Consider the following 11,814-nt stretch of genomic DNA (forward strand, 5'->3'; position numbering starts at 1 on the left):
TTATTTCCTCTGTTCCAAATCACACAGATCTTTCCCTCGGAAATTGTTAGAAAACCAAAGCGGGTAAGTTACTGAAAATACATTTATTTATAGGGTATTTTAATACTCTATAATAACCTTGATGTGAATGCTGCCTTTCGGTTCTCCTCCGTACTTTCGCCTTCGTTTTTTTTTTTTTTTTTTTTTTGTCTTTGTCAATAGAGACGACGTGGAAAGTGCCAAAGTGACTGCAGCTTCCTGGAATCCTAAAAGAACCGAGCAGTTCAGGATGACATGAGACCTGTTCAATCTTTAACCACACAGAAGCAGACAGAAGTCAGTCGGTGTGGATCTCTACACAATGTCGCTGTTTGTACTGGGAGTCGGAGGACGTTTCTTGAAATGCAGAACTGAACTGAGAACAGCCATGACAGCGATCCAGCAGCACTGGTAACTGTTTGCATGTAAACTGGCACATTTGCATGGTTGTTTGCGCATTTCTCCACATCTGGACTTTGACCACGAAGCTCTGCAGTTAAACAGGAAATGCCTGCCCTGTTTCTGGTCATGTTTTCGTCTTTAGGCAGAGTTTCTCTGAAGGCTTGTGTGATTTATATCCACTAGATGGCGTAACATGTCCAGGCAGCGCACCATGAACAGTGTTGTTGAAATACAGCATGAGTTCGGGATATTTTAGTGTTTCACTTGATTGTTCATTATGTGACAGGTCTGAATATTTATTTTGTGTTTTGAGAATATTTTTGGTCTCCAAAAATAATGCGACACATTTATTTTAACTCTTATTGCATATGCATATATAAGCACGAATATCTTAATATCTCAAACTAATTTATAGTAGTGTATCTATAGTCTAAAGGGAAACATACAACAAGTTCCGCTGTATCACTGTTAGTATTTCATATTATTAGTAATAAAACAAATTATTATGAGTGGAAGTAACAGTAGTATTTTAGTGGCTGCTATTAGTAGGCTATTTTATGGTTTATTTTGTTTAACATCTGTACAATGTAAGTTGTCACACATACAATTAACTGAAAGCCTACATTTTGGAAAATCCCAAAATTGAAGCATCCCCTCTACAATCAGGTAAATCTACAGTCCTCACAACTGGAATTTTTCCAATTTTCCAGAAATCTTTAAATATAGGCTACTATACCCAAAGTCTTACTTTTCAAAGGTTAATTTCTTCATTGAAACTAATTGTGATGAATGTCTTGCAAAGTGTCATGATAGTTGTTTAGTTTATTTAATGTCAATGTAAATTAATAAAACACATGGTAATGCGTAAAAAATGACAGAATAAGTCAAAAAGCTAAGGCACAAACCAAAATAACATGGGGCATGCAGTTAAATAAAAGAAAAACAAAAGGCAGACGGTTGTTAGAAATAGTTAAACCAGTTGTGACATATATACAGAATGGCAGTGCAAACAAGCAAAACACACACATAGCAGGCAAGTTTAGTGTTGACACGTATATCTATTATTCATCCATTGTCATTGTTATTATTAGTATTTTACATTTTCAATCATATACAATATAGATATAATATAGAAAAATGTAATTAAGATAATAAAGATATCTATTTGTGTAGGGACAAGTATGTAGTATAAACTGCTGCCACAAACCACAGCATTTATAGCCAAAGCTATATATGGGCCTGTAAAATACATACAACTCAACCATATATAAGTACAAATAAGAACACAGCAAAAAATCTGTAGAAGAATAGACAAAACAATAGAGAACACAAACTGCAATACGATACAATAAGACATTATAAAACAAGAAGCACCAGATTATTCATGACTACATGACTGTTTCAATTTGAGTTTGAAATGATCTCAGTCAGGATCCAGTTTGAGTTCTGCAGGTGAGGACTTCCACGTTGATCCCCTGAACAGAAAAAGCTGTTTGTCCAGTTGAGGATGTACGTAAAAGGCACCTGACAATTCCTCTTGGTTACTCCACCTGTTACTGAGCCTGAAACTCTGAGTGGAAGAACCACGAGGTCAATGAGTAGCGAGGAGCCTGATCATGTCAACATTTATAGATGAGTTTACGATTAGCACATTTGATAAAATGATCAAAACTTAACATAGTTAACATAATTTCTTAAGAACATCACAATGATGTGATCTTATTGGCTTTCCTTCCAAATTTAATTAAACTTGAAGGAAATATAAAAATCCTCCAGGATCTTATCCTTCAGGACGATTTTAATACCAGACCTCACTGAGGCATTTTCCTGTGTGACTTTTTCAGTTTAGGTGGCACTCTATCAGAGCTTAATGTTTATTAATGTGTTGTTGAGTGTCCTTGCTGACATGTTCCAGGTCAGAAGCCCTCCTCACAGCATGTGTTATGTTCAACAGCAGGTCACAATGACCTGGAGCTGCAAACTGAAACTGTCACATGGTGCAGAAATAAAGGACAAAATGCCATTACATCGAAAGTACAGTGGATCCAAGCAAAATGGATTTAACAATTTCATACATTAAGATTCAGTCGAAATTACAAGAATGTTTAAACAGCAGCTGTCACTGAGGACTATGGGGGTCATGTTCTCGAGCATGTTTTACCTTCAATGATCAAACTTACATTTAAAGGCTGATGTAACACAATAAAGATGCAGAATGGTCATGTTATTATTTCTTATTTGTACAGATTTACTATATAACAGTTCTTAAGAATTGTTTTGTCATTCTTGGTTTTACTGTGTCGAATGAAATATTTTTCACTAGACAGAGCTTTTCTATTCGTTTCCATCACTATGACCGTCACTGCCACAGTCTACCTGTCTGTCCCCCTGCAGCTCCTCAGTGGCCTCAGGCAGGCAGCATGTTAATGGAGTGGATCTGTACTACGAACAGACAGGCAGAGGGAAACACGCTGTGCTGTTGATTCCTGGTGCTCTGGGTAAATATAACACAACACACCTCTTCTCAATGGTGAAGAAGAGCTCATGTCATGTATGTGTACGTCCTTTAAGCTTGTAAATTTGGTCTCTTCTCCCACAGGAAGCACTCGGACTGATTTTGGACCTCAGCTCAAGTCGCTGAATAAAGAGCGCTTCACTGTAGTTGGCTGGGACCCCCGTGGTTACGGACAATCCCGCCCCCCAGACAGAGACTTCCCGGTTGACTTCTTTGAGAGAGACGCAAAGGATGCTGTGGATCTGATGAAGGTCTAATACATCTGTTGATTATAATTATATAGAATTATTACCAATCTGAATAATGTTGAAGTTTATCTAAAAGAACATGGGTGTGTAAATCTGGGAGCTCAATACATTTTAGGCTCAGTTAAGTAAAACTTTGAAGCAAGATGGTGTCATTCAAAAGAAAAATTATTATAATATTAACCATTTTATTGGCAGTCTTTGGGCTTTGGAAAGTTCTCTCTGCTGGGGTGGAGCGACGGAGGAATCACAGCTCTGATCGCTGCAGCGAAGAACCCCGATCTGATCAGCAAGATGGTTGTTTGGGGATCCAACGCCTTTGTCTCCCAGGACGACCTCACGCTTTACGATGGTACTCCTACTCCTACTTTTTATTGTCTTGGGTAACTGCCAATGTAGTCCTGAACTCTCTCTCTCTGTGCTTGATGTAGTCTTTCTTAACTCTTTATTGCGTGTTCTTGTGTGTAGCGGTTCGTGACGTCTCCAAGTGGAGTGCGAGGATGAGGCAGCCCATGGAGGAGGTGTATGGAGCAGAAGTCTTTGCTAAAACCTGGGAGGGCTGGGTCGATGGGATCGCACAGTTTGCAAAAAGACCAGAAGGTAGTGAATTCATACAGACTCATTACACAAGTGGAGCAATCTAAAACTGAAAACCATCAGCAACAAGACAGTCAAGAGATGGAGGGGAAATGTTTTGGAGTCATGATGCAATAACAAAGGTAGTTGCTATGTGGATGATGGTGGTAAAGTATTGATAGAAAGGGGATGTGCAGTAAAAAACACAAGACTTGGAATTTAAGATGGAAGATAGGTATTTCTGTTACAAGATCTCTACAAGGAACTTATGGGCAAACATCCTTACTTTTGTGGTGTTCTAATAAATGTCATCTGAAAAGAGTAAAACCAAAATGTTTAACTTCCTCTGTTCAGGGAGTATCTGCATGGAGCTTCTGCCCTCAATCAGCTGCCCATCCCTCATCATTCACGGAGAGAAAGACCCCATGGTGCCCAGCTTCCACCCACAGTACCTCCTTAAAAACATCAAGGGCTCAAGGTGAGACCACACATTTATTTTTTATGCAACAATATAGCCAATAAATAGAGCAGATAATATTTTACCAAATTGCTTTCATTGACTTAATAAGTGCAGCAACATAACACAGTAGAAGAAGAAAAAGAAGTCAACGCAAGTGCAGTTTGCAATGTTTTATAATGTCAACACAACAAATCTTATAAGAGCTATGAAAATATTAAATCTTATTCGCTCATTACATCTAAGCCATTTTTACCCTCAGGTGTGCAAAAACTACGGGTTATGAACTTCTTTTTAAAATATAAGAATGTGAATTAATCTGTAATGTAGTTGGTATCTGCCATGAAAAATGAGGTAATTATTGGTTGTTGTATCGTATCTATGTTGTGCATTTCTAATTACATTGATGTAAAATTCAGGAATTGACATGTGACTCCTTTTTGTCCCAAATCTAGATTACACCTGATGCCAGAGGGCAAACACAATCTCCACCTGAGATATGCAGATGAATTCAACAAACTGGTTGAAGACTTTCTGGAAGACTGAGTGATTAATTAACAACATTTAAATAACATGGAGAAGAACCAATGTGAAATATTGACACTAAGAGACTTAATTTAGTTAATCTTGTACTTGTACTTCACGAGGATCAACTGTAAACTGCTTCAAAATGTAATTAAAATTACTTTTATAAATGGGTGACCTATTTCCCATTATTTATTGTAAATGTGGCTGCTGTTACTCTCTTACCAGGGAGTAGCTGTATATGTTATCTGTTATTCTCTTTATATATTATATAGTAAATTGGTGACTTATTTTCCATATTATGTAACATTTGTTGTAAATGTGGCTAATACAAGGCTAATAGTACACTTGAATTATGTTTTTTAAAGGTAGCAACATTAGCTAATTTTGGGGATTACAGATGTACTGTGAGTGATTTCACATTGAAAATGATTTCTTAGCTTTCGCAAATCCATTACTTACACCTTGTAAGCCCTTTATTACGGGGCCAGGTAACTTATTTACTGTATATGTTGATTTATACAGTATATAATGTACACTGTGTTTTTTGAAGACTAAGATCGGTTGTGCTGGTGCTTCACGTCTGAGCATAGGTGATCGATTGCTTTGGACTGCCATCACTCTCTTACCAAAAAGTAGCTCTCATGTCTTATTTTATAGTCTCTTTATATATCATTAAGTAAACTGGTGACTTATTTCCCATATTATGTAACATTTGTTGTAAATGTGGCTAATACAAGGCAATGGTACACAAAAAAATAATGTCTGAATAATTGCTAAAGTTAGCAATTAACTTTGGTGATTACAGGTCTACTGTAATAGGTCCATGATAATTTCATATTGAAAATGATGTATTAGCTGTCATGAATCCATTACTTACAACTTTTAAGCTCTTTATTAAGGGGCCAGGTACCTTAGTTACTTTATATGTTGATTTATATTTAATGTACACGGTGTTTTTTGAAGGCTAAGATCGGTTGTGCTGGTGCTGCACGGCGCGGCATAGATGATCGATTGCTTTAGGCTGCCGTTCTTCTCTAACCAGGAAGTGGCTCTTTCTGTTTCTGTTTACAGCTAGCACGAGTTCAAATGGTCGCTAGCCACAGCTAGTTCAGTTAGAGTTAAACAAGATGACCGACACACAGAACGGAGCGGTGGTTGATGCCATTACGGTGCACAATTTCTCGGAGAAGATTTTGGAGCAGGTCGTTCACTTTCACGTCATGAAGCTCAGCGGCGGGTTTTTCCTGTGGGTCGGTTCGACTCCGGTGCTGTCCAACCTGGCGGTGTCAATGAGCAGCAAATATGTGAGTAAAGTAAACGCAAGTTAACTAAATGAGTGAACAAGTAGTTGGACCAGGTTTACGTTGGAATGAATATGAGCTCTATACGGTTTCCAACTTTGAGCCCCAAGACGGGTATCCTGAGCAGGTACAGATTTTTTGCGACTAAATGTCTAAATTGATAAAGATATACAGGGTTAGTTGGCTCAAATCAGAGTAATGACAATTATGAACGTATATAGCAACTTTTACAGACAGGATACTGTTTTATATATGCTAAAATTACGTTGAAAAGCTTTAAACAGATTTAAATGTTGCAAACAATCTGAGATACAATTAAAACTGTTAAAAAAAAAAAATTCAATAAGCAATAGCAATTCAACACAATAAACTACAACTGAACAACAAGATTAGAAAGATAAGTGTAAAGATGTTTCTTGAGGGAATTTTCTTTGGAAGTTACTTGTTGGATATAAATGGACATGTCATCAGTTCTGGTCCAAACAGTGATGATTAAAAGCAGGGCTGCACAGTTAATAAACATTGTTTATGAAGAAACACGTATGGAATTATGTAGTAAACAAAAAAGTGTTAAACAAACCAGAATATGTTTTATATTTTATATTCTTCAGAGTAGCCACCTTTTGCTTTGATGACAGCTTTGCTCACTCTTGGCGTTCTCTCAGTCAGATTCATGAGGTAGTCACCTGGAATGGCTTTCCAACAGTCTTGAAGGAGTTCCCAGAGGTGCTGAGCACTTGTTGGCTGCTTTGCCTTCACTCTGCGGTCCAACTCATCCCAAACCATCTCATTTGGGTTCAGGTTGGGTGATTGTGGAGGCCAGGTCGTCTGACGCAGCACTCCATCACTCTCCTTCTGGGTCAGATAGCCATTACAAAGCCTGGAGGTGTGTTTGGGGTCGTTGTCCTGTTGAAAAACAAATGATGGTCCCACTAAGCGCAAACCAGATGGGATGGCATGTCGCTGCAGAATGCTGTGGTAGCCATGCTGGTTAATTGTGCCTTAAATTTTGAATAAATCACCAACAGTGTCACCAGCAAAGCACCTGACACCATCACACCTCCTCCTCCATGCTTCACGGTGGGAACCACACATGTAGAAACCATCTGCTCACCTTTTCTGCGTCCCACAAAGACACAGGGTGGAACCAAAAATCTCAAATTTGGACTCATCAGACCAAAGTTCAGATTTCCACTGGTCTAATGTCCATTCCTTGTGTTTCTTGGCCCAAACGCCTCTCTTCTTCTTTTGTTCTTCCTCAGTAGTGGCTTCTTTGCAGCAGTTCGACCATGAAGGCCTGATTCACGCAGTCTCCTCTGAACAGTTGATGTTGAGATGTGTCTGCTACTTGAACTCTGTGAAGCATTTATGTGGGCTCTAATCTGAGGTGCTGTTGATTTGCAGTTTCTGAGTCTGGTAACTCTAATGAACTTATCCTCTGTAGCAGAGGTAACTCTTGGTCTTCCTTTCCTGGGGTGGTCCTCATGAGAGCCAGTTTCATCATGTGTTTGATGGTTTTCGCGACTGCACTTGCACAGGATACATTCAAAGTTCTTGATATTTTCCGGATTGACTGACCTTCATGTCTTAAAGTGATGATGGACTGTCGTTTCTCTTTACTTAGCTGAGTGGTTCTTGCATAATATGGATTAGAACAGTAGTCAAATAGGGCTATTCACTGTATTGAACTGTGTACCAACCCTAGCTCTGCACAACACAACTGATGGTCTCAAAAACATTAAGAAGGCAAGAAATTCCACAAATTAACTCTTGACAAGGCGCAGCTGTTAATGAAAACCATCCAGGTGACTACCTCATGAATCTGACTGAGAGAACGCCAGAAGTGAGCAAAGCTGTCATCAAAGCAAAAGGTGGCTACTCTGAAGAATATAAAATATAAATCATATTCTGGTTTGTTTGACACTTTTTTGTTTACTGCATAATTCCACATGTGTTATTTCATAGTTTGGATGTCAGTATTAATCTACAATGTAGAAAATAATAAAAATAAAGAAAAACCATTGAATGAGAAGGTGTGTCCAAACTTTTGACTGGTAGTGTGTATATATACATGTGTATATGTGTGTGTGTGTATATATGTGTATATGTGTAATATATATATATATATATATATATATATATATATATATATATATATACATATATATATATATATATATATACATATATATATATATATATATATATATACATATATATATATATATATATATATATATATATATATATGTATATATGTATGCATGCATGCATATATATATATATATATATATATATATATGCATGCATGCATGCATGCATAATAAGTATTATGCAGAGATGTCCTGATCTACAAATGTTGTTCTCTAGATGTAAGAAAACATGTTTGTTTGTTAGCCCCCAACATAAGTACTATCATCATGATTTTAATTGTTTTTCAGTAATTTGATATAAGTTGTGATTCAAAAAACTGTTTTTCCCATTAATCATTAATCGCATCGCAATTGTAATATCTGTCAAAATATTCACAATGTGTTTATTGGAGTAGAGTGATGCCAGTAATACAGATGTCAAACCAAAACGACTTGCCTCATTTAGGAGAGGAAGATGTTACCATACAGCATAAATAAAGTCAATGTATCAACCACCAGAAAAAAAGTGTGCCATGTTTTTAGTGATGGATTTTTGAATTTCTTAAAAATAGATACTTCTGTCTGATTATTTTCAGTAACATTATTACATCACATTATTCCAGTAACACTCAAATTGGTATATATCAACACTTGATATAAAATAACATACACCATGATAGAGAAATGTATCCATATTGTCTCATCTCAGGCAGCCATTGCTAAATACTACAAGGAAAACATGGGTGAGTTCACCCTTTCAGAGGAAGCCATTGTCATGTGTTCTTGAAGCTCTGTGGTGGGTGATAACTTAATCTTAAGGTCCATGTGATTCAGTACTATTCCAGCACAGGGCCACTTCTTGGTTAATTGGTCCTTAGAGGTAAAAAAATATAAATCTGCTGCACAAAGTACAGTACAGATTTTCCTTGACATTCTCTTGAATAAACCACAAACCAGAGACGACAAAGCTGTCCTCTATCAGGAGCCACTCTGAGAAAAGATGACCAAGATTTGCATTTAGTTTGAAAATCTTTGGGAACAGCTGGACTGACAAACAGATATCAAGAAAATAAAACATTATTTTGGATGATGTTAGAGAGAAAGATGTTGTCCTTGCAGAGGGTTTAACCACTGTTCTACTTATTGTTTGTTTGTCTGCAGGATTCAATGCCTTTATCTACATTAGTCATGGGAGACCCATCCAACACTGCTCCAAATTCCTTGGCACAGAGATTAGGTAATGATTCATGACTTAATATATGTGTCTTACTGTTGCTGCTAATGTAGAAAGTTATTAAGTTATTAATTAAGCCATAAATCTCTTTTCAGATATCGTGGTCCTCTTTTGTCGATAAGGACACATTTTTAGAAACTTTACTGTTAACAATTCTCTAAATCCTGCTGTTGTGTTTTTAGATTATTTCAATGGGTTCAGCTGGCTTTTAAGGCAGTCTGGAAACTTCACATTAAACATGTCTGTTTTTAGTGTTGTCACATTGTGTGTTGATGCAGTTATGAGTGCAAATTGATTGAAATAGTCTAGACAAAAAGGAAACCTCAAATGATAACACGAGTTTGACAAGAATGAAAGTGATAATGAGGTTCACTGCCACACGTTAAGTCTTCACAAGTTGATATTCATACCACCACAAATTGAATTAAAAATTCTGCCTGTGGAAAAACACACAATAATCCTATGACTCTGTGGAAAATGGTTGCTAATGAAAAACAGACACAGTCCATTAATCTACAAAAGGTGACAGAGGGGAAACATTTATCTTCGGTCTCCACAACTTCCAAGACTGATAACTTTAGTGTAATTGTTTACTAAAGCAAAATATTTTATGTTTTATCTGAACTAAAAGTGAAATAATTGTCTTAGAGCTGCACAGATTAATTGATTAGTTGCTAATTATTAAATTAAATCGACAACTATTTTGATAATCAATAGGCTTGACACATTTTTTTCTGAGAAATAAAGTCAGAATTCTGTGTTCCAGCCTTTTAAATGTGACTTATTTCTGGTTTCTTTACTCCCGTATGAAAGTAAACTGAATATCTTAGGGTTGTGGACAAAACATGACATTTGAGGACGTCTTCTTGGCCTTTGGGGAACACCAATCCACATTTTTCACCATTTTCGGACATTTAATAGACCAAACTACAAATCAATTGTTCATGAAAATAATCAACGGATTAATCAGCATTGATAATTATTGTTAGTTGGAGCCGTACTATATTGTATTGTATTAATCAGTTAACAAATGATGATGATTACAAGTTGCAGGCCTGATGTAGTGATGTGATTATTTTGTTCTTGTCTTCTCAGTTTTGAGCAGATTGAGAAAATATTTGACAGATGAATCAACAATGTAAATAATTGTTAGTGAGAGCCCTAAATTCTTCATTTCTGTCTGTTTTGCAGCAAAGAAGACCAAAAAGCAAGTATATGTGAGTTACAGTCTTCCTATGACAGACTCCAGCCTCAGTCTGCTGGTGGAGAACAGGATCAAAAAGGAGCTGGAGCTTCACCCTGAACACTTTTAAACACACTTTTGTGTTGAACTGAGGACGTGTAGGGCAACATAAAGGAGCAGGTGCTTCTCATCTCTGTTCTGTGGACTTTCTTACTTCTTCATACTGTAATCAGCACAATAACCACAAACAGCCACATCAAGTGTTCTTTTATTGACATAATAAATTAAGTGGTTTATTATCAAAACATGTAGGCCTATGGCTTTTTGTACAAATGCATCATATTAAAAAAATAACACTTAGAAAACAGCATTAGTGGTTGAGTTCTTTTTTTCTCCTCAGAGTGTTTAACTGTTGAAAACATAGAAACTAGCAAACCATACAGGGTGTTCAAAGTACGTGCTGTGTATTAAATATGATGTAAAAAATGGAGGATGTTTGGATTCAGGTACATTTGGACATAAATGGTTTATGGGATGGTTGATCTATTCACTGTGCTTATATCCTATAAAAGTAAGGTTGACGGTCCATACATTATAAATGAATGGCACATGTATACATACCTTAACATTTGTATGCAGTCCTAAGGGATACTTAACGTAGTACAGTGTATAAATGTACACTAATCACAACTATGCCAGTTCTATGCAGACAACTCTGCTCTATTCTAATCGTCACAAACGTTTATTTCAAAAAACTGTAAAATATTGTGCTTTCTGGCTAGAGTTACACATCCTAGGAGAAGGATTACAACATTACCACAGTACAGAGAACAAGGTGTGAGACTTCGAGTGGAAATATTTGCTAATTAAGGAGGTATTTCAAGCAACAAATTGCCCTTGGCAGCATGACAAAATAAATACTGGTTATCTTAAATTACATTCTCTGTTTTGTTAAAAGAACAGAGCCTTCATGATAAAGCCATTTAAATGCTGAGATGCATCATAAGACATACAGAAGCACACTCACTCTCTAATGTCCGTTCAACTCTCAGATTTGTTTAGCATTGACCCACAGTCTCTACAGGCTACACATACAGTCTGCCAAGGTCTCCGGCTGTTCATCGCATCAGACAACCATCATACACCCACAACATCAGAAGTAATGCCTTGTTTAAAAATCAGTGTCTACACTGACCTCACCTCTGAGGATAAAGTGCCACATT

The 11,814-nt window shown here is 36.8% G+C and overlaps 2 protein-coding genes across 2 annotated transcripts; both read left to right on the top strand.

The window, feature by feature from the left end:
- Positions 1 to 221: 221 nt before the first annotated feature.
- bphl (biphenyl hydrolase like) lies at positions 222 to 4,912 on the top strand. Its single transcript, XM_073476301.1, has 7 exons — positions 222 to 429; positions 2,815 to 2,918; positions 3,020 to 3,186; positions 3,379 to 3,532; positions 3,649 to 3,780; positions 4,111 to 4,234; positions 4,669 to 4,912. Exons 1-7 carry the CDS (start codon positions 341 to 343, stop codon positions 4,757 to 4,759), a joined length of 861 nt encoding a protein of 286 aa, XP_073332402.1. The 5' UTR covers positions 222 to 340; the 3' UTR covers positions 4,760 to 4,912.
- Positions 4,913 to 5,777: 865 nt separating this feature from the next.
- On the top strand, positions 5,778 to 10,896 carry psmg4 (proteasome (prosome, macropain) assembly chaperone 4). The gene is made up of 3 exons (XM_073476605.1): positions 5,778 to 6,045; positions 9,336 to 9,411; positions 10,600 to 10,896. Exons 1-3 carry the CDS (start codon positions 5,869 to 5,871, stop codon positions 10,719 to 10,721), a joined length of 375 nt encoding a protein of 124 aa, XP_073332706.1. The 5' UTR covers positions 5,778 to 5,868; the 3' UTR covers positions 10,722 to 10,896.
- Positions 10,897 to 11,814: the final 918 nt, after the last annotated feature.

This window comes from Pagrus major, chromosome 11 (genome assembly GCF_040436345.1).
Source record: "Pagrus major chromosome 11, Pma_NU_1.0".
Taxonomy (NCBI): domain Eukaryota; kingdom Metazoa; phylum Chordata; class Actinopteri; order Spariformes; family Sparidae; genus Pagrus; species Pagrus major.